The 27422-nt window shown below is 31.6% G+C and overlaps 3 protein-coding genes across 4 annotated transcripts in view; all 3 read right to left on the reverse strand.

Annotated features, from left to right (window-relative positions):
* Positions 1–27422, reverse strand: part of LOC106867098 (protocadherin Fat 4) — a 42022-nt gene that overhangs the window by 2413 nt on the left and 12187 nt on the right. Inside the window, exons 7-9 of the mRNA XM_089362092.1 lie at positions 6287–8728; positions 4659–4806; positions 1576–3192 (exon numbers count right to left, since the gene is read on the reverse strand). Of these exons, the coding sequence (XP_089218218.1) occupies positions 2984–3192; positions 4659–4806; positions 6287–8728 (2799 nt within the window). The 3' untranslated portion in view covers positions 1576–2983. The remainder of the gene's footprint in view (positions 1–1575; positions 3193–4658; positions 4807–6286; positions 8729–27422) is intronic.
* Positions 8651–19638, reverse strand: LOC149132693 (protocadherin beta-13-like). Of its 2 annotated transcripts, XR_016244367.1 has the most exons (5): positions 18456–18966; positions 14228–16705; positions 13010–13160; positions 10994–12421; positions 8651–8781 (listed from the first exon to the last, which is right to left on the reverse strand). XR_016244367.1 is itself a non-coding variant. In XM_089363261.1 (4 exons), the coding sequence occupies exons 2-4, from the start codon at positions 16607–16609 to the stop codon at positions 12111–12113; spliced, it is 2844 nt and encodes a 947-aa protein (XP_089219387.1). In that variant the 5' UTR covers positions 16610–16705; positions 18456–19638; the 3' UTR covers positions 10993–12110. The 2 variants fall into 2 exon arrangements, 1 of the variants encoding a protein (XP_089219387.1); XM_089363261.1 differs by lacking the exon at positions 8651–8781 and having other exon boundaries at positions 10993–12421; positions 18456–19638.
* Positions 19643–27422, reverse strand: LOC106881261 (protocadherin beta-2-like). Its single transcript, XM_089363256.1, has 4 exons — positions 26110–27422; positions 21885–24350; positions 20612–20762; positions 19643–20021 (listed from the first exon to the last, which is right to left on the reverse strand). Exons 2-4 carry the CDS (start codon positions 24252–24254, stop codon positions 19693–19695), a joined length of 2850 nt encoding a protein of 949 aa, XP_089219382.1. The 5' UTR covers positions 24255–24350; positions 26110–27422; the 3' UTR covers positions 19643–19692.

Here is a 27422-nt window from a genome sequence, read left to right on the forward strand (position 1 = left end):
AATGAAGGTAAGATATTTATATATGTTTGACTGGCCTACATCTGTTAAATTATCTTAAATTCTTATTAAGTAAGCTTTAAAAAAGTCTACACTGACACTTAAAGAACCCTTTTCAAATATCTGTCAAAACTCCCTCCAGCTACAAACTGCCATAATATTTAAAAAGAAGACACATTGGATAATATGTATATCAAAGTACAGTATAACACACAAAAAATAAAGATGTAATCATCATGGCCAAAACTGCCTTTCATCATTGATTTGTTCAATCAGAAACAACTTGGGATTAAAAGGCAGTTGTGACTCAAAGTATAATTAGCCTTTCCACTGAAATGATATTTCTAGAAATTCTCTGCAATTAATCTGATGGTACATGTATCTTTTCAAAATACTCTCATAAATATTTTATGATTAGCATTAAGTTTTGCAGTCTGAAGAACAACCAGCTGAGGTTTTTAGCAATCTGCTATAGAGAGAAGACCATAATCGTTGCTCGAACAGACTAAAAGCTCAATGTGCAACAGTGGTTGTTTTTCTTATATCTATACCAGTGCCATCCTTAACAAGTTTCACAACACTATTTATGCCAGGATAGCACAAAAGTATCTTTTACTAAAATATCTGTTACTAAACGTACTTATACTATGCCACAAGGTTATGAGTCAAGTCACAACAATGAAGCTGCAACCTTTACAGTTAGACATTATTGATAATTTTTTAGATGTGATTCATAAACTTTTACTGAGATGAAAATTGAATAAATATTTTAACATTTTCTTCCATTACTAAAATGGACTCAACTCATTTAGACTTGCTTTTCTGATTCATGTTAAACCAACACACTGGATGGTTGAGATCAAGGATGTGATTTGGTTAAACACACCACATGAATCTTTTTATCATACACTTGTTTCAGTTATTAGACAGTGGCCATGCTGGGGCACTAGCCTGATAATATATTCTCTATTTACAACCTTAGTACTCCCCAATCGTTTTATTCTAAAAGTTATTAAATTACAGAACATTTAGAATGAGTCTCTGTTTCATAGATATTATTAGTTTTTAAGACTCATACTTACTGAGTTACATTTGGAAAAAAAATTTGAAAAATAAACACAACAAAATGAGTTATTCCCCTTTAATATTGACCTAAAAAAAAAAAAAGAGAGAACAAGCAATAATTGAGATAATTTCCTTCATTACATCTACCTTCTAATTACAGATATTTAACCATTCTGTTATATTTAACACCATTCTCTCATTAACATTAGCCATTCCAATCATAGTAAAACCTCCAGTAATTCCAGAATTTACAGCAAGAGTAAAATTACAAATTTTAAAACTTAGTGAAATTATAGCTTTCCTAAAATTTACTATTCAAGATAGTCTTTGAGAAATACCATTTATATTCCAGATCTGATATATGGAAATCGTGATGAGGTACAAATATCTGAATAGAATAACATTCTATTATTACATCCTGTATGTACCAATAGAATGAACTTGTGAATAAATAAAACAGTTTAAAAACATACAAACGTTTACACAACAGAATAATTTCTAATAAGTACTTACCAACAGTTTCAGCTGTTTATATAGCTGTTGCTATGCTGTTTCAGGGTTCTGGCAACAAAGTTATATTAGTAGCAGAAGTTCTGAGTAGTTTGGTATGTGATAGTGTTATGTAGTTCTATGAAGTTGGTTGTATAGTATGTAATGTGTGTTGTAGCCAATGACAAGCTGTCTTTTATTCTAATGCAAGGAAACGGAAGTACAGCCTCCAGTTCTTGCAGTTAATGATGGGCTGACTCACAGACTGATTTACTTAAGCCACACACACTTACATATATATGTGTATGTGTGTTAGTACTTTCATAAATGAATAAAGAAGAAATGTCTAATGATTAGAATGAAGGGGACAGGCAATAAATTCAGTATGGAAAACATTTCTAAATAATGATGATATATACGAGTAAAATTATGGTAAATATGTATAATATTTGTAACTTTATCATACAAATAGTACATAACTTTAAAAAAGTTATGATGAAAGCAAAGTAAAATTGATTAGTATAAAAATAGATTTATGTAAATATTATGTTAATATAATAAAACTCCAGTGACATCACAGAGAAAAACTTTTTAGAAAATACGAAACTATGGCTATCAATAAACTAATAGTTGTTAGCTGGAAATCCGTATAGAAGAACATTAAAGGGAATGCAGAATGGGATAATGCGCATAAAGAATGATACTTGAAAGTTGCATAATCACATTGGTGCATTTGTAAAATTAAATCAGCAGACTTCATTTTCAATTTGATAGATTTTCTCAGAATTAATAATGATATCCAAGAGTTTCATAAAGAACAGAAGAATAAGGAGTCTACTAACAGATATAACTGGTACAAGCTATTGCAGTAAAATAAACTCTAAATCTCAGATATTGTGACAAGACAGTAACAGTTAGGATTATTCGAAAATGTAAATTTATAGCATTATAAAATACAAATTAAAAGCTTCATGAGATTTACTATTTAAGAAATGGTTTAGCAAAGATATTAGAATGTTGAATAAAATGTTGCTGTATTTAGTTACAAACTATTATGTACTGTGCCAAAATTTCTATAAGGTTAACTTTATTTTATCAATTCCAAATGAGATTAAATACAAGCCAAGCAATTGGGCTGATTTAATGTTCTATTAAATCTAAAAACAGAAACTGAAAACTAACAGAAACTAATGAATGAAACATTATCAATCAGTGTTTTACTATGACAAGAAATATTGCTGTATCATTAATATTTTCTATTAATGTATTCCTTACTGGAAATGTATTGCCTGTCTTGAGTAAATAATGCTTTGTTATATTCCTGAAGTTAGACTACTAAATGTTTGTTGCAGATAGAGGAGGAGGAGGTACCTGGGATGATGAAGGTACCTTTGGTAGTGTTGTTATTTTGGGTACAGCTGGCAGAGATGGTTTACAGTCTGAAGTAAACTGACTTTTCACTGGTACTGTAGAATGTAGTCCCAGTAATAGTCAAAGGTGTTTGGTCAATCGAACAGGAAGTGTTATCAACATTGGGTCGATAGTGATATCCATATTCGTTATCTCCCCTTGATCTGTTGAGTGTATTTTGAAGTTGATTTCTTCTATTCCATGTATGGTCACTTTGATAACGACACAGATCTAAAAGTATCAAGATTTTACATAAATATACTTTGGAATCAACGATTAGCCTCATTAACATTTCTTTCATGCATAAAATTATTCTACATCTGTGTAGATTTGTTTGAAAGTTCGCCTCAATTTCTCTGTAAACCAGTGTTATCAATAAATTATCAAGCTGTTGATTAAAAATTCAAAGATAGAAGTAGTTGTTTTAGCCTAATTTAGGGGTACTGATTTCAGATTCAAAACCAGCTTTCACTCATCACCTTTAGTTTTTTAGATATACATTATTATGATTTTGCGACAATTCACATAACTATATATATATGACCAATTTTTATTTTGCTTTCCAGATTTTTGTGATACATATCTCTGCAAAGGCTTCAGACACTTCAGAACACTGAGAATGCATCAACAAGACAAATTCATTCTGCTACGTATGTGGGGATTTCATGACAGTTGCACAGCACAAATCAATTACTTTCATTATTTTGACTGTAAAATTGGAGATCAAAACAAATCCTGGGTCCCACACATCTGTTGTAAACCCTGCTACAATGGACTAACTGCATGGTTTAATGGCAAGAAAGCAGCCTTCAACTTTGCAGTCCTGATGGTCTGGAGAGAGAGCTATAAAGCCATGCAGATGATTGTCATTTTTGTCTAACAAATATAACAGGTTTCAATATTTCTTCTAGAAAAAAGATCAAATATCCCAACCTTCCCTCAGCTGTGAGACCTGATCCCCATTCAGATGATCTACCTGTCCCTACGACCCCAGCAAATAAGGATCTTCTTCCTTCATCAGATGAAGAAATGTCTTCAGGGGAAGATTCTGAAAAGTCAATCTCTTCTGAGCAATCTATTCAGAAGCATGTGGCAATGAACCCCACTGGATCACACAGGAAAACCTGAATGAGCTTGCCCGTGATTTTTATCTATCCTGGCTTAAGCAGTAGAACCTGGTCAAGGGAGATTTATGGGTCACCAGTTTCAGGACACGGAACCAGGACTTTGCTTCATTCTTCAACATGGAAAACAGGTTGTTCTACTGCATAATTGTCTCTGGGTTGTTCACCTTCCTTGGTTTCTCACACAATCCCTCAGACTGGTGTCTTTCTATAGACTCTTCCAAGCAAAGTCTGAAGGCTGATTTCTAATAGAACTTTTTATATAATCAATATCTTATATATTCTATGTTAGAAATGAACAATAACTGTTAATTACATTGTAGTCCCATACTTTTGGTGGAATGAAAGCTCCCTTCCTTGAAAAGCAATAAAGGATTAGCAACAGAAAGAGTTTCTGAGTGTATGCATTGCCTTAATATTCTACTCATCTGACTCATGCTAGGATAACAAAAATGAACATAAGATGAATGAACAAACTAAATTAAATATATGTAATTCTCTTTCATTAGTAAATATAATATTTAATTTAAAAGTTTCTTACATCAGAAGAAATGTTTGGTATTTTTAACTTACCTGGCAGTTCCTCATAGTGTCCAGCACTACCGACACTCCAGCCATGACCACTATCAGTGTGAGATAATGTTGACATCTCACTGAGTTGATCGGTATTGTTTAGCTCTCTGTAACCTGGAGACATACTTTCCTCTCTTGGAATAAAGATCTAAAAATATAAATCCAGTGGTTCATTATAATGTTCTGGACATTTAGAAATCAAAATATAATTCAGAAATTTAAACAGTTTTAAGAAACCTTCAGTTGGGAGGTTAATTTATAAAATTTGGTACAAGTCATCCGTTAGAAAGTTGAGCTCTTAAAAAAGACACAAAACATCTGTCAGAATACTGATGCAATTCATAGAATAGTTTACATTCTTTGTCTCCATGATATCTACAACACCACCATCTCTTAACACATATCTATGACTTGAGTTTGTAAAATTTAGACAAGCTTACAATAGTAAGAAAGATATATATATATTAAGTGATTTAGTTAGCCGGCACTATCATGCTATTAGCTGCCAGAAGTGAAAGTGCTCACTGCTAGTGAAGTATCTGTCTGTCTGCCTGTCTGCCTGCATGCCTGTTGATTCTTTGGCTACTGACAGCTAATATCATGACTGGCCGGAGCGAGCTATATGTCTGTCTGTCTCTATCTATCTATCTATCACTCGAAAGTTCGCGCGTCCGCGCTAGCTAGTCGTGAGTGGTCGATCCTATTATTTTTAAACTTCAAACTTCATTTGTTTTCTATTTTGATAAATTCTCTCTGTTGAAAATTATATTTTTATATTTTAAATAATTTGCAATTTCAGGAAATATGTTTTTATATTAAATTTGTGTTTTCTACTCACGACTAGCTAGCGCAAACTTTCGAGTAATAGATAGATATAGATAGATAGATAGACATATAGCTCGCTCCGGCCAGTCATGGTATTAGCTGTCAGTAGCCAAAGAATCGACAGGCCAGCAACAGGCATGCAGGTAGACAGACAGATACTTCACTAGCAGTGAGCACTTTCACTTCTGACAGCTAATAGCATGATAGTGCCAGTTAGCCAAGTAAACTGAGCACAGGAACAATAATGAACAGAGTATGTAATTCAATATGAAAACTGCATCTGAGTTCTGTAAGAACTATCAAATTGTATTTGATAGTTCACCAATATTATACAACCAAAATACAAAAAATTATTTACAGATAAAAATAGCAAACATGTTTTATTTACATCTATTGTTTACTGCACTTGTGTTTATATAATAATACTAGTAGAGATTAACAATTATTTCAAATAGTGTAAATATAATATTTCTCCAACCATAAAGATTGTGAAAGTCAATAAATATTTGTTGCTTCTCAATTTCATTTGCAGCACTCATATGGCGCTTTGCTACAAAAAATGAACTGAAAAGAGTCAGAAAATAGATGCAGAGAAGATACAGGTACAATAGGGGGAACAATTTAAATGTAAAATAGTGTGATTTGTATATAAAGAAAACAATTTTTAAATATTTTCTTAAGATGATTTCTCTGAAATATATATATACAAAGCAGTTATACTTCATGCAGGAACATATAAATAGATAAAACATGCAAGAACAACTCTTTTTCTTTGATTTTCCAAATAAATATAAGCAACTCACCTGTTGAGGTCTTTTAAAGGTCAGATCATTCCATCTATCAGCTGACATATTCCTGCAGTGAATATCTTCTCTGTCTACCTTTGGTAGTTGAGATTTCTTCACATTTCTCTCCATTGTGTAGTGAATTCCAGGAGGAACACAAGTAGGATCAAATATATATTTTGATTGGATGTTTAATGTAGGTGTAACCTTGTGGTACATATCAACACTACTATCATAGTTGCTATCTGTCTGCTTCAGTCTATGAACTATACAGATTGATATAGAGATCACTATAACAACTGATACTATCACAGCTGCTATAACAATAACAATCATCACATTCAATTGGAGACCATTACTTGATTCTGTTGTTGTCTTTGAAGGGGTCTTAAATATCTTTGATGTGTTGTTACTAACTGTTAGAGTCAAAGACAAAGTTGTTGTTGATGACAGAACTGGACTGCCACTGTCTTTCACACCTAATTCCAGTTCATAGAATCCGGCATCGTTTTGGTAAAGTGAGCGAGAGAAAGATAAGACACCAGAGTGATGGTTCATTTGAAATAAGTGTTTCTCATTACCTCTGAGTATTTCATATGTGAGGAAGGCATTGTGTTGACTGTCTCTGTCAGAGGCCCTAACAACTGTGATATCATGGTCAGAGCGTGGATGGTAGTGGACATTAAGACTGAAAGGGTTAACATTAGGGAAACTGAAATAGGGAGCATTATCATTTAAATCCATAACCTCAACAACAACATTTGCTGTGTTCTCCAGTGATGGTGTTCCTTTATCTTTTACTAAAACCTTAAACTCAAACATGTTCTTTTCTTCCCTGTCTAGTGACTTAGCTGTGGAAATAAATCCCACATCAGATATCTGAAATGGTAGAATATATTTACCATTGGATAACAAAGAATAGGTTAATTGTCCTCCATCTCCAATATCTGGGTCTGTAGCATCAACATATCCCACAGGGAAGTCTTTGTGTTCATTTTCATAGGTGAGGAACTTATATATGTCTTGACTAAACTGAGGTTGTACATCGTTTATGTCAGTAACCAACATTGAAAATTGTCTCTCTACTTTCAATGGAGGTAAACCATTATCTTGACATTTAATGGTGAAATTAAATCTCTTCTCACTCTCTCTATCTATTTCACTCTTGACAACAACTTTGTATTTCTTTTCAGACTCTGAGATTAGCTGAAGATATCTATTTTGTAAACGACACTTCACTTGTCCATTTTCTCCATTGTCATTGTCAATAATTTCGACAAAAGCAACAAAGCTGTGAATTTGAATTGCCTCTGAAATGAGAACTGTGTTTTCAGTTGACTTTAAGAGAAATTTGACATCAATGTTTGGTGGATTATTACGATGAGTGACACCATTTACCTGAACAATGGCTGTTGAGGACATAGGTGTATTACCACTATCTCTGGCTTCAACAGTTATTCTATACATTTTTCCAAATTGAAATTCATTCGTTATAAACATTTCTCCTGTTGTCTTATATAATTTAAAACACTGTTTGATTTTATTTGGGGTTTTAGCACTAAAAATGTATGAAATTTTTCCATTTACCCCTTCATCTAAATCAGTAGCCAACAACCTCAGAACAGGTTTGTGTATCTGATGTGTGTCATTTATTGTCACATTGTAGATATTTTGGGAAAATACAGGGGAATTATCATTTTTATCCTCCACTAATATTTTTATATCCAGTATACCTTCTTTTGGTGGAGATCCCCCATCTGTGGCAATCAATTGAAGATTATAAATGCTTTTAGTCTCACGATCTAAGTTACTTTCTAGAATTATCTGTAATACACTAGATTCATCTGATCTCTTCAAAATGAACAATTTGAACGGAATATGTAAATCTCTTAGCTGATATTTGATTTTTGAGTTCTGAATACTGACATCATTATCAATGGCATTTGGAAGTATTTCTCTTGTTCCTGTCAATACGTTTTCATAGAGTTGCAGGTGAAATTCATTAACTGGAAAGAAGGGATAATTGTCATTGATGTCTTCTATTATAACTTTGATTTTTAATATCTTGATAAAAGAATGACTATGTTGAACTGCTATTTCCAATATCCTAAAACATTCCACATTATATTGGCACAGAATTTCTGCATCCAGTACGGCTGTTGTAATTAGGTGTCCTTCAGGTGTAACATTGAATAACTGAATACTTCCATCAGTACCACCCCGGATAACATTAAATGTAACTTTGTTGCTATCATCCTGAGTCTGTATATCATCCAGTAAGTGTGTATCAGTGACAATATTTCCAATAAAACTGTGTATGTCAATGTTCTCTTTCACATGGTAGATATGATCCACACACCAGCAACTGTCAGCTGTCAACAGTACCAACAAAACTATGAATAACATGGCTTCAGTCCTCAATTCTGTTGCAAGGATATGAATGTATAATGTTGACGGAATCTATCAAAAAATTGAGACTTCTTCAATATATTCTTCTGTTTTCTCCTGTAAACCTGTAAAACATGTAAACTTATTATGCATAAGAAAGGATGTAGTAATTAAGAAAACTCATATAATTTGTAAAATTATAAATTATGGCAAGGTGGCAGAATCATTAGCACACTAGACAAAATTATTGGCAGCATTTTGTTCATCTTTACATTCCAAATTCAAATTCTTCCATAGTTAACATTGACTTTCATCCTTTTGGTGCTTATAAACAAAGCAGCCATTGAACAGTATGGTCAATGTAATTTATTTACCCCTTCCACCAAACCTGCTGGCCTTGTGCCAAAATTTCAAGTCAAATTACAAGTTATGCCAAAGACTCTACAAATCATTCTAATCTTTCTCTTGGCATGCATTTCCAGCAACATATAGTATAAACACTTTCCACCAGTAGTTTCAGGAACCTACTTTATCATTAAAACAAATGAAGGAAAGATATTTACATAAGGTCAACTGGCCTAGAATTTTATGATACTATTTTCCTCCTACACAAACAAGTTATGTTTTGATATCTAAAAATATTACATCACATGTCTGATCTCTTATTTGGCAAAATATCTTAAATTTTCATCATTTTAGAAACCTAATTTATCACTTCAGCAATCGAAAAGATATATACATAAATTTCACTTGTCTACATCCCTTAAATCATTTAATTTTCTCATTAGGTAAAATAAAAAATAGCATCTACACTGACACTCAAAGACCCCCTTTACAAATATTTGTTGAAACTGCTTTTTCACAAACTGTCATAATATTTAAAAAGGGAACACATTGGATGATATATATCAAAGTCCACAAAGAAACGGAAAACTCCATAAAAAAAAAAAAAAAAAGAGATATGGTTATTATGGTTAGAACTGCCTTTGATCATAGATCTGTTCAATCAGAAACAATTTGGAAATAAAAGGCAGCTGTGACTCATGTAACGTATGATTAGCTTTTCCACTGAAATCATATTTCTATAAATTATCCATAATTAGTCTGATTAATTAATGATGAATGCATTTTCCAGAAATGCATTTATAGATACATTATGGTCAGCAGTAACTTTTGTAGTCTGAAGATATCCAGTTGAGCTTTTCAGCAATTTGTTGTAGATAGAAAAATCATAACTTTTGCTCTAACATGCTAAAAACCTCATATGCAATAGGGATTCATTTTCCATTTTTCTTACTCTATACTAATGCCATACTTAACAAGTTTCACAACACTAGTTGTGCCAGGATATTGCGAAAATATCTTTCTGATTATTCTACTACTAAGAATATTTATAGTAGGCCAGAAGGATATGCCTCAAGCTACTACAATGAAGTTGCAGCCTTTACATTTAGACACAATTCATAAGTTTTTAGACATGGTTCATAAACTATTGTTGAGATGGAAATTTTAAAAATTATTTATAGTGTGTTCTTCCATTTCTCAACTCATTTCAACTTGTTTTTTTTTTTTTGCTTCATTTTAAAACTAACCACTGTATGATGGATTAAGGATGCCATTTGCTTTAACATCATGACCTGGATCTTTCTATCTTTTATCCATTTAAGTCATAGTTCTGAGGCCATACTAAGGTACCACCTTGGTACTTCTAATGGGTTTGCACTTTTACAAAATTAATTTTAATTCTAGACTTTTACTATTGGTTTCTGTTTCAGATATCGATCGTTTTTCAGATTCATAGTTACTGAGTTACATTCTGTGATTAGCTTAACTGCAAAAAAAAGCTTCTGAGAAACCGAAAATACTAACAGAACCCTATCTAAATGAGTTGTTCCCCTTTGCTCATGACCTACAAAAAGTATCAAAACAAAACATTTGCTTAACAGTCTAAGCTGAAAACATAATTTTCTTCATCACATCTCCCTTCTAACTACAAATATTTAACCACTCTGTTATATTTAACATCATTCTCCCATTAAACATTAGCCATTCTAATCATAGTCAAACCGCCAGTAATTCCAGAATTTGCAGCAAGAGTAAAATTACAAATTTCAAAAATTTAGTGAAACTTTCCTGAAATTTACTATTCTAGATTGTCTTTAAGAAATACGTTTATATCATGACATGGTACAAATATCTGCGAAAAAGTCTAACATTAAGTAAACTTATTCTATTATTACATCCTGTATGTAATAATAGAATGAACTTGTGAATAAATAAAACATTTTAAAACATACAAACGTTTACACATCAGAATAAGTTTTAAAAAGAACTTACCAACAGTTGTCAGTTGTTTATGTAGCTGTTGCTGTGCTATTTCAATGTTCTGGCAACAAAGTTATATTAGCAGTAGAAGTTCTGAGCAGTTTGGTATGTGATAGTGTTCTATGAAGTTGGTTGTATAGTATGTAATGTGTGTTGTAGCCAATGACAAGCTGTCTTTTATTCTAATGCAAGGAAACGGAAGTACAGCCTCCAGTTCTTGCAGTTAATGATGGGCTGACTCACAGACTGATTTACTTAAGCCACACACACTTACATATATATGTGTATGTGTGTTAGTACATAATTGAATAAGGAAGAAATGTCTAATGATTAGAATGAAGAGGACAGGCAATAAATTCAGTATGGAAAATATAATTTCTAAATAATGATAATATGAGTAAAATTATGGGAAATATGTATAACTTTAGTAACTTTATCAAAAAAATTGCACATAGCTTTAAAAAAGTCAAGATGAAACCAAAGTAAAATAAATTTGTATTAAAAAAAAATACATGTTTGCAAATATTAATATAAGACACCAATGGAATGACAGAGATAATCTTTTTATAAAATACGAAACTATGGCTATCAATAAACTTATTAATGTTTAGTGGAACTGTGTAAAGTACAACATTGAAGAAAAGCAGAATGAGATACTAAGCATGAAGAATGATATTTAAGTAACGCATAACCACTATTGTAATACAATATCTGAAATGTACAGTATATTTTAACAGGGTAGTAATATGTACGAGTTTGGGATAATTAAAATTAGCATAAGCTTCTTGAGATTTACTATTTCAGAAATGGATTTGCAGAAATGTTAGAATGCTGAATAAAACGTTTGACATATTTAGTGACAAGTTACTATGCACTGTGCTAAAATTGCTACGAGGTTAATGAGAATGAATATAAACAAAATAATTGGGTTGACTTACTGCAAATTAAAATCTAAAAATAGAAGCTGAAAACTAACAGAAACTAATGAATGAAACATTATTGGTGCATGTTCTACTATAAGATGAAATATTGTTATATTATTGATATTTTCTAGTTATGTATTCCTTACTGAAAATGTATTGCCTGTCTTGAGAAGATAATGTTTTGTTATGTTCTTGAAATTATGCCATTAGACGTTTGTTGCAGATAGAGGAGGAGGAGGTACCTGGGGTGATGAAGGTACCTTTGGTAGTGTTGTTATTTTGGGTACAGCTGGCAGAGATGGTTTACAGTCTGAAGTAAACTGACTTTTCACTGGTACTGTAGAATGTTGTGCAGTCCCAGTTATAGATAAAGGTATTTGGTCATTTGAGAAGGAAGTGTTATCGATGTTAGGTTGATGGTGATATCCATATTTATTATCTCCCCTTGATCTGTTGAGTGTATTTTGAAGTTGATTTCTCCTATTCCATGTATGGTCACTTTCATAACGGCACAGATCTAAAAATTTTGAGATTTTATATAAATTCATTTTGCAATGAAAAATTAGACTTTTTAAAATTTCTTTCATGCATGTAATTATTCTACATCTGTGTAGGTTTCCTCAAAACTTTGAATTTCTAATCGACAACTTAATAATTTATTGATAATGAAGAATATAATTAATTACAGATGTTTCTCATATTAACATTTACATTCTTGATTATGGAGCAGTCATGAGAAGGAATTTTGGAATAAGAATATATGTGAATAAATTTTAATAGAACTTTATATACAATCAATATCTTAACCCCCATTTCTGAAAGTGTTACAGATGGACAATACTCATTAATTTGTTGTTAAATCAGTCCTTTTTATTTGGAGACTGGTAGAATAAAAGCTCCATTCTTTGAAAAGCAACGGATGGATTAGTTACAGAAAGAGCCTTTATGTGTAAAGCATTGCCATAATATTCTACTCATCCGATTTATGCTAACATAAGAAAAATGAACAAACTAAATTAAATATATGTATTACAATCTCATTAGGAAATATATATAATTTAAATGTTTCTTATATCTGAAGAAATGCTTGGTATTTTAAACTTACCTGGCAGTTCCTCATAGTGTCCAGCACTACCGACACTCCAACCATGACCACTATCAGTGTGAGATGACAATGTTGACATCTCACTGAATTGGTCAGGATTGTTTAGTTCTCTGTAACCTGGAGACATACTTTCTTCTCGGGGAATAAACATCTATAAATATAAATCCAATGGATCATCATGATGTTCTGGACATTCAAATGAAGAAATACATTTCAAAAATTTAGACAATTTTAAGGAACCTTCATTTTGGATGTTAATTTCTAATCTTTCTGTACTCTAAAATCTAAACTTTCTGAAATCTACAAATCAATTGCTAGAAAGTTGACCTCAAAACATCAGTAAGAATATTGGAAGCAATTTTCAGTATATCTTATTTACTCTATCTCCAGGATATCTATATAAATCACCACCTCCGACTGCTATGACTTTTGAGTTTATAATATTCAAAGAAGCCTACATTAGTAAGCAAGAAACATATATTAAGTGATTTAGTTAGCCTAGTAAACTGAGGATAATAACAAGTAGAGGAAATAATTCAATATGAAAACAGCAGTCAAGTTCCAAACTATATGATAGTTCATGAATATCATCCCAGTAACATAGGAAAACTTTTCTACAAATTAAGATAGCAAACCTATTTTATTCATGTCAAATGCTTACTGCATTTGTACAGATAAATTTACAATTGCTTAAAATATTGTGTATATAATATTCCTCCAACCATAAAGATTTGTTACTTCTTAATTTCTTATGCAGCATTCACATGATGTTTTTCTAGGAATACCCAAAATTGAAAAGAATGCAAGAATACATTTGGAAAAGATAGATGAACGATAAGGAGAATGATTTAAATGTAAAATAGTGAGAGTGGTCATCATCATCTTTTAATATCAGCTCTCCATGCTCACATTGGATGGACAGTATGACAGGGGTTAGCTTGCTTGAGAGCTGTCCATGCTCCATCTCTCAATTTTTGCATAGTGTCTATGAAGGGACGCCCATCCTAACATCAATCACGGCCCCCAACATGGGAACTTTTATGTGGATCCTCTATAGGCAATCTTACATGGCACCTGCAAAGGTGTATTTACATGGAACTAAAATGATTGCTCTGAAATATGTATAAAGTATTTATATTTCATGCAAGAACACAAAAACAAATGAGACATACAACTATAGTTTCTTCCTTGATATTTGAAAAAATATAAGCAATTTACCTGTTGAGGTCTGTTTAAAGTAAAATCATTCCACCTCTCATTTGGTATGGTTCTGCAGTGAATATCTTCCATGTCAACCTTTGATTGTTGAGATGGCTTCAGTTTTCTGGACATTGTGTAATGAACTCCAGGCGGAACACAGGTAGGATCAAACATATATTTTGATTGGATGTTTAATGTAGGTGTAACCTTGTGGTACATTTCAACACTACTATCATAGTTGCTATCTGTCTGCTTCAGTCTATGAACTATACAGATTGATATAGAGATCACTATAACAACTGATACTATCACAGCTGCTATAACAATAACAATCATCACATTCAATTGGAGACCATTACTTGATTCTGTTGTTGTCTTTGAAGGGGTCTTAAATATCTTTGTGTTGTTACTGACTGTTAGAGTCAAAGACAAAGTTGTTGTTGATGACAGAACTGGACTACCACTGTCTTTCACACCTAATTCCAGTTCATGGAATCCAGCATCATTTTGGTAAAGTGAGCGAGAGAAAGATAAGACACCAGAGTGATGGTTCATTTGAAATAAGTGTTTTTCATTACCTCTGAGTATTTCATATGTGAGGAAGGCATTGTGTTGACTGTCTCTGTCAGAGGCCCTAACAACTGTGATATCATGGTCAGAGTTGGGATGGTAGTGGACATTAAGACTGAAAGGGTTAACATTAGGGAAACTGAAATAAGGAGCATTATCATTTAAATCCATAACCTCAACAACAACATTTGCTGTGTTCTCCAGTGATGGTGTTCCTTTATCTTTTACTAAAACCTTAAACTCATACATGTTCTTTTCTTCTCTGTCTAGTGACTCAGTTGTGGAAATAAATCCCACATCAGATATCTGAAATGGTAGAATATCTTTTCCATTAGATAATAGAGAATAGGTTAATTGTCCTCCATCTCCAATATCTGGGTCTGTAGCATTGACATATCCAACAGGGAAGTCTTTGTGTTCATTTTCATAGGTGAGGAACTTAAATATGTCCTGACTAAACTGAGGTTGTACATCATTTATGTCAGTGACCATCATAGAAAACTGTTTCTCTACTGTCAATGGAGGTAAACCATTATCTTGACATTTAATGGTGAAATTAAAGCTCTTCTCACTCTCTCTATCTATTTCACTCTTGACAATAACTTTGTATTTCTTTTCAGAAATTGAGATAAGCTGAAGGTATCTATTTTGTAAATGGCACTTCACTTGTCCATTTACTCCACTGTCATTATCAGTAACTTTGACAGACGCAACAAAACTTTGAATTTGAGTTCCTTCTGAGATAACAGCTGTGTTGCCAGTTGACTTAATGAAAAATCTGAAGTCAATGTTTGGTGGATTATTATGATGAGTGACACCATTTACCAGAACAATGGCAGTTGATGACATTGGTGGGTTGCCATTATCTCTGGCTTCAACAAACAATTTATATATCCATCCGAACTGAAATTCTTTCTTTAAGAACAAATATCCAGTTACTTCATCTAATCTGAAAAACTGTACAGCATATTTTGATGTGATGGCATTGAAAAAATAAGATATTAATCCATTTTCTCCTTCATCTAAATCTGTAGCTGACAGCTTTGCAATAGGTTTGTTTAACTGGTGTGTGTCATTTACAGTGACATTATAAATATTTTCAGAGAACAAAGGTTTATTGTCATTTATATCTCTAACTAATATCTTTATATGAAGCACACCTTTTTTCTGTGGAGATTCTTTATCTCTGGCAATTAGCTGAATTTCATAAATGCTTTTTGTCTCACGATCTAAGACATTTTCTAGATTTAGTTGCAATAAATCAGATCCATCCAATTGTTTAGAAACAAACAATTTAAAAGGAGTATTTAAATTTTCAATCTCATAAGTGATTCTGGAATTCTTGATAGTGACATCATCATCAATGGCATTAGGAATAATATACTTCGTTCCTATTAGATCATTTTCATCAAATTTTAAATGAAAGTCCATTTTTGGAAACTTGGGATAATTATCATTGACATCTTCTATTATAACTTTGATTTCTAATATCTTAATAACAGAATAGCCATATTGAACAGTTATTTCCAAAATTCTGAAACATTCCACATTATATTGACACAGAATTTCTGCATCCAATATGGCAGCTGTGTACAAGTGTCCTCCCTGTGTAACATTAAATAACAAAACACTTTCATCAGTACTTCCCTGAGGTACATTAAACATCAGTTTGCTGCTATCATCCAGAGATGGTACAGTATCCAATAAGTGTGTATCAGTGACAATATCTCCAATATAGCTGTGTATATCATTGTTCTCTTTAACATGGTAGGTATGATCCACACACCAACAACTCTCAGCCATTAACAACAAGAGAAGTATGTATAACATGGTTACAGTCTACAATTCTGTTGCAAGGAAATATATGTATGATGTTGTTGAAACCTATGAAATAGTCACTTCTTGAATAATTTCTTCTGTTATCACCTGTAAACATATGAAACACAAAAATTCATTTATCCATTAACAACGAAGTAATCTAGAAAATTCACATCACTGAAAACTTGTAGCGATACAAAATTGTACCAATATATTACAAGGTATTCCAAAGTATCTACATTATCATTCCATTCTTTATCTCTATATGCATTTGATAGAATTTTATGCTATTTTCTTCCTACATATTTATGCTTTAGTGTGTAAAAATATTACATCTCTTATTCTTTGAAACAAACATTTCTGAAATTTTCATCATTTCAAGAACCTAGTTTATACTTCAAATAAATGAAGGAAACATTAACGTATGTTTGACTGGTCTACAACTGTGAATTTATCTTAAATTCTCACTAGGTGTACTTAGAAATGAAGCCTACACAGACAATTAATTAACCTTTTCCAAATCTCCCTCAAACTAACATAATATTTAAAAAGAGGACATAATGGATAATATATATCAGAGTATAGCATGACACAAGAAAAAAAAAGATATGATTATTATGGTTAGAACTGCCTTTGATTATTGATCTATCCAATTAGAAACAACAAGAGATTAAAAGTTTGTTGGGTGTCAAGTAACATATAATTAGCTTTTCCACTGAAATCATATTTCTATACTTTATCCACAATCAGTCTGATTCATTAATGAGAAATGTATTTTTCAGAAATCCATTCATAAATACATTATGGTAAGCAGTAAGTTTTGTAGTCTGAAGAATATCCAGTTGAGCTTTTCAGCAATCTGCTGTAGATAGAGAAGCTTAATTTCTGTTGTAACTTGCTAAAATCTCAATATGCTATGGGGTTTCCTTTATATATATATATATATAATCCAGTGTTATACTTAATAAGTTTCACAACACTAGTTGTGCCAAGATAGTAATAGAGAATCTTTTACTCAAGTATCTATTACTAAATGTACTGAACTCATTTCAACTTGTTTTTCTAATACAAATAAAAACTATTTATGGGATGATGGAGATCATAGATGCTATTCGGTTAAACACCACCATTTGGATCTTTTTCTCTTTCACTGGTTTCACTCAATGAACGGCAGCCATGCTAGGGCACTCCCTTAATACTTATAAGGAATTCAGTCTCTTACAACATTAGTACTCCCGAACCGTTCTATTCCGAAAGTTATTAAGTGGCAGAATTTTAAAATGGGTCTCTGTTTCATTGATATGGTTCGTTTCTTAGATTCACAGTTACTACTGAATCACATTCTGTAATTCACTATTTGATGAAAAGGAAGAAAAAGATAAATACTAAAAAAACGCTAACTAAATGAGTTGTTGCCCTTTGATCCTGACCTAAAAAAAAAAAGTCAAACAATTGATGCCCAACAGACTAAGCTGAAAAAATAATTTTCTTCCTCACATTCACCTTCTAATTCCTAATACTTAGTGTCATTCTCCTATTAAACATTAGCTAATTTAATCACAATTATACATTCAGTAATTTAGTGATTCACTGGAACAGTAAAATTACAAATTTTGAAATTAAGTGAAATTATATTTTCCCTAAAATTTACCATTCTAGATGGTCTTTAAATAATATTTATATTCCAGATTTGAGGAATGGAAATCATGACAAAGTACAAATATCTGTGAAAAGAATAAGTAAACTTATTCTATTATTACATCCTGTATGTAACAATAGACTGAACTTGTGATTAAATAAACCATTTGAGAAACAAATAAAAGATTACACAACAGAATAAGTTTTAATAAGTACTTACCAACAGGTATCAGTTATTTATATAGTTGTTGCTGTGCTGTTTCAGTGTTTTGGTAACAAAGTTATATTAGTAGCAGAAGTTCTGAGCAGTTTGGTATGTGATAGTGTTATGTAGTTCTATGAAGTTGGCTGTGTAGTATGTAATGTGTGTTGTAGCCAATGACAAGCTGTCTTTTATTCCAATGCAAGGAAACGGAAATACAGCCTCCAACTTTTTTAGTTAATGATGGGCTGACTCAGAGACTGATTTACTTAACCCACACCCACTTACATATACATGTGTATGTGTGTTAGTACATCTTAAATGAATAAGGAAGAAATGTCTAATGATTAGAATGAAGTGGACAGGCAATAAATTCAGTATGGAAAATATTGTTTCAAAATAATGCTAATATAAATGTGTAAAAGTATAAGGAACCTAACTTTAGTAACTTTATGTTAGAAATTGCACATAACTTTCAGAAAGATATGATGGAACCAAAATAAAATTAATTAGTATAAAAATAGATATTTTGAAATATATTAACATAATAAAACACCAGTGGAATCACCAATAAAAGTTTTTTAGAAAATACGAAACTATGGCTATCAATAAACTTATTTGTGTGAAGTAGAACACTGAAGAAAAGCAGAATGAGATAATGAGCAGAAAGAAGGATATTTAAGATTTGCGTCACCAAACTTCTGCATTTGTTAAATTAAAGTGACATACTTCATTTTGGATTTAATAGATTTCCTCAGAATTAATAGTAATATTGAAGAATTTCATAAAGAACACAAGTACAAGGCAACTACTAATAGATATAACTTGTACAAAATCCTGCAGTGAAATATTCTATAAATTTCATCTAGGAGCCTTGGAAAGTGTAAATGGATAGCATTAAAGAATATAAATATAAGGTTCTTGAGATTTACTATTCTAGAAATGGATTTTCAGAAACATTAGAATGTTGATTAAAAATGTTTGCCGTATTTTGTTACAAATTATTATGTATTGTGCTTAAATTGCTATGAGGTTAACATTTTATCAACATAAAGAATGAGATTAGATACAAACCAAATAATTGGGTTGATTTACGGTAAGTTAAAATCTGAAAACTAACAGAAACTAATTAATAAAACATTATTGATGCATGTTCTACTATAAAATGAAATATTGTTATATTATTAATATTTTCTATTAATGTATTGCCTGTTTTGAGAAAATAATGCTTTTTTATGTTCTTGAAATTATGCTATTAGACGTTTGTTACAGATAGAGGAGGAGGAGGTACCTGGGGTGATGAAGGTACCTTTGGTAGTGTTGTTATTTTGGGTACAGTTGGCAGAGATGGTTTACAGTCTGAAGTAAACTGACTTCTCACTGGTACTGTAGAATGTTGTTCAGTTATGTTAGATGCAGACCCAGTTATAGATAAAGGTATTTGGTCATTTGAGAAGGAAGTGTTATTATCGACATTTGGTTGATAGCGATATCCATATTTGTTATCTCCCCTTGTTCTGTTGAGAGTGTGTTGCAGTTGATTTCTTCTAGTCCATGTTTGGTCACTTTGATATTGGCACAGATCTAAAAATATTGAGAATTTATATAAATTGAATTTGCAATAAAAAATAAAATTCTCTAAAATTTCTTTCATGCATGTAATTATTCTACATCTGTGTAGGTCTGCTCAAAAGTTTAAATTTCTATTCGACAACTTGTTAATTTATTGCTAATGAAGAATATAATTAATTACAGATGTTTCTCACATTAATATTCACATTCTTGATTATGGATGAGTCATGAGAAGGAATTTTGGAAGAAGAATATATGTGAATAAATTTTAATAGAACTTTTTATACAATCAATATCTTGATCCCTATTTTTGAAACTGTTACGAATGAACAATACTCGTTAATTTGAAATTAAATCATAATCCTGTATATTTGGAGACTGATGGAATGAAAGCTCCATTCTTTGAAAAGCAATGGATGGATTAGTTACAGAAAGAGCCTTTATGTGTAAAGCATTGCCATAATATTCTACTCATCTAATTCATGTTAACGTAAGAAAAATGAACAAACTAAATTAAATATATGTATTACAATCTCATTAGGAAATATATTTAATTTAAATGTTTCTTATATCTGAAGAAATTCTTGGTAGTTTTAACTTACCTGGCAGTTCTTCATAATGTCCAGCACTGCCAACACTCCAGCCTTGACCACTATCAGTGTGAGATGACAATGTTGACATCTCACTGAATTGGTCAGGATTGTTTAGTTCTCTGTAACCTGGAGACATACTTTCTTCTTGGGGAATAAACATCTATAAATATAAATCCAATGGATCATCATGATGTTCTGGACATTCAAATGAAGAAATACATTTCAAAAATTTAGACAATTTTAAGGAACCTTCATTTTGGATGTTAATTTCTAATCTTTCTGTACTCTAAAATCTAAACTTTCTGAAATCTACAAATCAATTGCTAGAAAGTTGACCTCAAAACATCAGTAAGAATATTGGAAGCAATTTTCAGTATATCTTATTTACTCTATCTCCAGGATATCTATATAAATCACCACCTCCGACTGCTATGACTTTTGAGTTTATAATATTCAAAGAAGCCTACATTAGTAAGCAAGAAACATATATTAAGTGATTTAGTTAGCCTAATAAACTGAGGATAATAACAAGTAGAGGAAATAATTCAATATGAAAACAGCAGTCAAGTTCCAAACTAACTTTTCAAATTGTATATGATAGTTCATGAATATCATCCCAGTAACATAGGAAAACTATTCTACAAATTAAGATAGCAAACCTATTTTATTCATGTCAAATGCTTACTGCATTTGTACAGATAAATTTACAATTGCTTAAAATATTGTGTATATAATATTCCTCCAACCATAAAGACTGCAAGTGTCAATAAAGATTTGTTACTTCTTAATTTCTTATGCAGCATTCACATGATGTTTTTCTAGGAATACCCAAAATTGAAAAGAATGCAAGAATACATTTGGAAAAGATAGATGAACGATAAGGAGAATGATTTAAATGTAAAATAGTGAGAGTGGTCATCATCATCTTTTAATATCAGCTCTCCATGCTCACATTGGATGGACAGTATGACAGGGGTTAGCTAGCTTGAGAGCTGTCCATGATCCATCTCTCTATTTTTCTATAGTTTCTATGAAGGAACACCCATCCTAACATCAATCACTTAACACAGTGGGTGCTTTTACATGGCCCCAACATAGGTACTCTTATGTGGATCCTCTACAGGCTATTTTGCATGACACCTGCAAAGGTGTATTTACATAGTTCCAAAATGATTGCTCTCAAATATATATAACGTTTATATTTCATGCAGGAACACAGAAACAAATGAAACATACAGCTATAGTTTTTTCCTTGATATTTGAAAAAATATAAGCAATTTACCTGTTGAGGTCTGTTTAAAGTAAAATCATTCCACTTATCACATGGCATGGTTCTGCAGTGAATATCTTCCCTGTCAACCTTTGATTGTTGAGATGGCTTCAGTTTCCTCGACATTGGAGGAACACAAGTAGGATCAAATATATATTTTGATTGGATGTTTAATGCAGGTGTAACCTTGTGGTACATATCAACACTACTATCATAGTTGCTATCTGTCTGCTTCAGTCTATGAACTATACAGATTGATATAGAGATCACTATAACAATCGATACTATCACAGCTGCTATAACAATAACAGTCATCACATTCAATTGGAGACCATTACTTGATTCTGTTGTTGTCTCTGAAGGGGTCTTAAATATCTTTGATGTGTTGTTACTAACTGTTAGAGTCAAAGACAATGTTGTTGTTGATGACAGAACTGGACTACCACTGTCTTTCACACCTAATTCCAGTTCATAGAATCCAGCATCATTTTGGTAAAGTGAGCGAGAGAAAGATAAGACACCAGAGTGATGGTTCATTTGAAATAAGTGTTTCTCATTTCCTCTGAGTATTTCATATGTGAGGAAGGCATTGTGTTGACTGTCTCTGTCAGAGGCCCTAACAACTGTGATATCATGGTCAGAGCGGGGATGGTAGTGGACATTAAGACTGAAAGGGTTAACATTAGGGAAACTGAAATAGGGAGCATTATCATTTAAATCCATAACCTCAACAACAACATTTGCTGTGTTCTCCAGTGATGGTGTTCCTTTATCTTTCACTAAAACCTTAAACTCATACATGTTCTTTTCTTCTCTGTCTAGTGACTCAGTTGTAGAAATAAATCCCACATCAGATATCTGAAATGGTAGAATATCTTTTCCATTAGATAATAGAGAATAGATTAATTGTCCGCCATCTCCAATATCTGGGTCTGTAGCATTGACATATCCAACAGGGAAGTTTTTGTTTTCATTTTCATAGGTGAGAAACTTAAATGTGTCCTGAGTAAACTGAGGTTGTACATCATTTATGTCAGTAACAAGCACAGAAAATTCTTTCTCTACTTTCAATGGAGGTAAACCATTATCTTGACATTTAATGGTGAAATTAAAGCTCTTTTCTCTTTCTCTATCCATTTCACTCTTGACAACAACTTTGTATTTCTTTTCAGACTCTAAGATAAGCTGAAGATATCTATTTTGTAAATAGCACTTTACTTGTCCATTTACGCCACTGTCATTGTCAATGATATTGACATAAGCAAAGAAGCTATGAATTTGTGTTCCTTCTGAGATGACACCTGTTTTTCCAATTGACTTCACGAGAAATTTGAAGTCAATGTTTGGTGGATTATTAAAATGAGTGACACCATTTACCAGAACAATGGCAGTTGATGACATTGGTGGGTTGCCATTATCTCTGGCTTCAACAAACAATTTATATATCCTTCCAAATTGAAAGTCTTTCTCCAGAAACAAATATCCAGTTACATCATCTAATCTGAAAAACTGTGTGGCATATTTTGATGTGATGGCATTGAAGAAATAAGATATTAATCCATTATCTCCTTCATCTAAATCTGTAGCTGACAGCTTTGCAATAGGTTTGTTTAACTGGTGTGTGTCATTTACAGTGACATTATAAATATTTTCAGAGAACAAAGGTTTATTGTCATTTATATCTTTAACTAATATCTTTATATGAAGCACACCTTTTTTCTGTGGTGATTCTTTATCTCTGGCAATTAGCTGAATTTCATAAATGCTTTTTGTCTCACGATCTAAGACATGTTCAAGATTTAGTTGCAATAAAACAGATCCATCCAATTGTTTAGAAACAAACAATTTAAAAGGCGTATTTGAATTTTCGATCCCATAAGTGATTCTGGAATTCTTAATACTGACATCATTATCAATGGCATTTGGAATTATATACTTGGTTCCTATTAGAAGATTTTCATCAAATTTTAAATGAAATTCCTCTTTTGGAAACTTGGGATAATTATCATTAACATCTTCTATTATAAGTTTCAGTTTTAATATCTTAATAACAGAATAGCCATGTTGAACAGCTATTTCCAATATTCTGAAACATTCCACATTATATTGACATAGAATTTCTGCATCCAATATGGCAGCTGTGTACAAGTGTCCTCCCTGTGTAACATTAAATAACAGAACTGTTTCATCAGTACCTCCCTGAATTACATTAAATATCAGTTTGCTGCTATCATCCAGAGATGGTACAGTATCCAATAAGTGTGTATCAGTGACAATATCTCCAATATAGCTGTGTATATCATTGTTCTCTTTAACATGGTAGGTATGATCCACACACCAACAACTCTCAGCCATTAACAACAAGAGAAGTATGTATAACATGGTTACAGTCTACAATTCTGTTGCAAGGAAATATATGTATGATGTTGTTGAAACCTATGAAATAGTGACTTCTTGAATAATTTCTTCGGTTATCACCTGTAAACATATGAAACACAAAAATTCATTTATCCATTAATAACGAAGTAATCTAGAAAATTCACATCACTGAAAACTTGTAGCGATACATAATTGTACCAATATATTACAAGGTATTGCAAAGTATCTACATTATCATTCCATTCTTTATCTCTATATGCATTTGATAGAATTTTATATTTTCTTCCTACATATTTATGTTTTAGTGTGTAAAAATATTACATCTCTTATTCTTTGAAACAAACATTTCTGAAATTTTCATCATTTCAAGAACCTAGTTTATACTTCAAATAAATGAAGGAAACATTAACGTATGTTTGACTGGTCTACAACTGTGAATTTATCTTAAATTCTCACTAGGTGTACTTAGAAATGAAGCCTACACAGACAATTAATTAACCTTTTCCAAATATCAGTCAAATCTCCCTCAAAATCACAAACTAACATAATATTTAAAAAGAGGACATAATGGATAATATATATCAGAGTATAGCATGACACAAGAAAAAAAAAGATATGATTATTATGGTTAGAACTGCCTTTGATTATTGATCTATCCAATTAGAAACAACAAGAGATTAAAAGTTTGTTGGGTGTCAAGTAACATATAATTAGCTTTTCCACTGAAATCATATTTCTATACTTTATCCACAATCAGTCTGATTCATAAATGAGAAATGTATTTTTCAGAAATCCATTCATAAATACATTATGGTAAGCAGTAAGTTTTGTAGTCTGAAGAATATCCAGTTGAGCTTTTCAGCAATCTGCTGTAGATAGAGAAGCTTAATTTCTGCTGTAGCTTGCTAAAATCTCAATATGCTCTGAGGTTTCCTTTATATATATATATATATATATATCTAATCCAGTGTTATACTTAATAAGTTTCGCAACACTAGTTGTGCCAAGATAGTAATAGAGAATCTTTTACTCAAGTATCTATTACTAAACGTACTGAACTCATTTCAACTTGTTTTTTCTGATATATATTAAAACTATTTATGGGATGATGGAGACCATAGATGCTATTCGGTTAAACACCACCATTTGGATCTTTTTCTCTTTCACTGGTTTCACTCATTGAATGGCAGCCATGCTAGGGCACTCCCTTAATACTTATAACGAATTCAGTCTCTTACAACATTAGTACTCCCAAACCGTTCTATTCCGAAAGTTATTAAGTGGCAGAATTTTAAAATGGGTTTCTGTTTCATTGATACGGTTCGTTTCTTAGATTCACAGTTACTACTGAATCACATTCTGTAATTCACTATTTGATGAAAAGGAAGAAAAAGATAAATACTAAAAAAACGCTAACTAAATGAGTTGTTACCCTTTGATCCTGACCTAAAAAAAAAAAAAATTTATAATAGCTGCCTAAAATATAATTCCTTCGTCACATCTACTTTCTAGTTATTAATATTGAGCGTCCTTCTCCCATTAAACATTAGACAATTTAATCACTATTAAACATTCAGTAATTCACTGGAACAGTAAAATTATAAATTTTAAATTTAGTGAAATTATATCTTTCTTAAAGTTTACCATTCTAGATGGTCTTTAAATAATATTTATATTCCAGATTTAATGAATGAAAATCCTGACAAGGTACAAATATCTGTAAGAAATTCTAACAATAAGTAAACTTATTCTATTATTACATCCTGTATGTAACAATGGACTGAACTTGTGATTAAATAAACCATTTGAGAAACAAATAAAAGATTACACAACAGAATAAGTTTTAATAAGTACTTACCAACAGGTATCAGTTATTTATATAGTTGTTGCTGTGCTGTTTCGGGGTTTTGGTAACAAAGTTATATTAGTAGCAGAAGTTCTGAGCAGTTTGGTATGTGATAGTGTTATGTAGTTCTATGAAGTTGGCTGTGTAGTATGTAATGTGTGTTGTAGCCAATGACAAGCTGTCTTTTATTCCAATGCAAGGAAACGGAAATACAGCCTCCAACTTTTGCAGTTAATGATGGGCTGACTCAGAGACTGGTTTACTTAACCCACCCCCACTTACACATACATATACATGTGTATGTGTGTTAGTACATCATAAATAAATAAGGAAGAAATGTCTGATGATTAGAATGAAGGGGACAGGCAATAAATTCAGTATGGAAAATATTGTTTCAAAATAATGCTAATATAAATGTGTAAAAGTGTAAGGAACCTAACTTTAGTAACTTTATGTTAGAAATTGCACATAACTTTCAGAAAGTTATGATGGAACCAAGATAAAATTAATTCGTATAAAAAATAAATACTTGGAATTATTATATTAATATAATAAAACACAAATGGAATCACAAAGAAAGGTGTTTTTAGAAAATACGAAACTATGGCTATCAATAAACTTATTTATGTTCAGTAGACATGTTTAAAGTAGAACATTGAAGAAAAGCAGAATAAGATAATGAGCAGAAAGAAGGATATTTAAGATTTGCTTCACCAAACTTCTGCATTTGTTAAATTAAAGTGACATACTTCATTTTAGATTCAATAGATTTCCTCAGAATTAATAATAATATTGAAGAATTTCATAAAGAACACAAGTACAAGGCAACTACTAATAGATATAACTTGTACAAAATCCTGCAGTGAAATATTCTGTAAATCTCAGATTTTGTAACAAAACATTAACATCTAGGAGCCTTGGAAGGGAACACTGAATAGCATTACAGAATATAGATATAAGATTCTTGAGATTTACTATTTCAGAAATGGATTTTCGGAAAAGTTAGAATGTTGAATAAAACTTTTGCCGTATTTAGTTACAAATTATTATGCACAGTGCTAAAATTGCTTTAAGATTAACCTTATTTTATCAACACAAAAAGTGAGATTAAATACAAACCAAATAACTGAGTTGATTTACTGTAAATTAAAATCTAAAAACAGAAACTGAAAACTAACAAAAACTGATGAATAAAACATTATTGATGCATGTTCTCCTATAAGATGAAATATTGTCATATTATTGATATTTTCTTTTAATGTACTCCTTACTAAAAATGTATTGCCTGTCTTGAGAAAATAATGATTTGTTATGTTCTTGAAATT

The sequence above is a fragment of the Octopus bimaculoides genome, chromosome 14 (assembly GCF_046866305.1).
Source record: "Octopus bimaculoides isolate indiv1 chromosome 14, ASM4686630v1, whole genome shotgun sequence".
NCBI lineage: Eukaryota > Metazoa > Mollusca > Cephalopoda > Octopoda > Octopodidae > Octopus > Octopus bimaculoides.

Coding starts and splice junctions, on each gene's coding strand:
- LOC149132693 (XM_089363261.1), bottom strand. CDS start 16,609: ATGTTATACATACTTCTCTTGTTGTTAATGGCTGAGAGTTGTTGGTGT. Junction 13,161..14,227: donor CTTTAAACAGACCTCAACAG/GTAAATTGCTTA, acceptor TTATATTTATAG/ATGTTTATTCCCCGAGAAGA. Junction 12,422..13,009: donor ACACTATGAGGAACTGCCAG/GTAAGTTTAAAA, acceptor CAAAATTTTTAG/ATCTGTGCCGTTATGAAAGT.
- LOC106881261 (XM_089363256.1), bottom strand. CDS start 24,254: ATGTTATACATACTTCTCTTGTTGTTAATGGCTGAGAGTTGTTGGTGT. Junction 20,763..21,884: donor CTTTAAACAGACCTCAACAG/GTAAATTGCTTA, acceptor TTATATTTATAG/ATGTTTATTCCCCAAGAAGA. Junction 20,022..20,611: donor ACATTATGAAGAACTGCCAG/GTAAGTTAAAAC, acceptor CAATATTTTTAG/ATCTGTGCCAATATCAAAGT.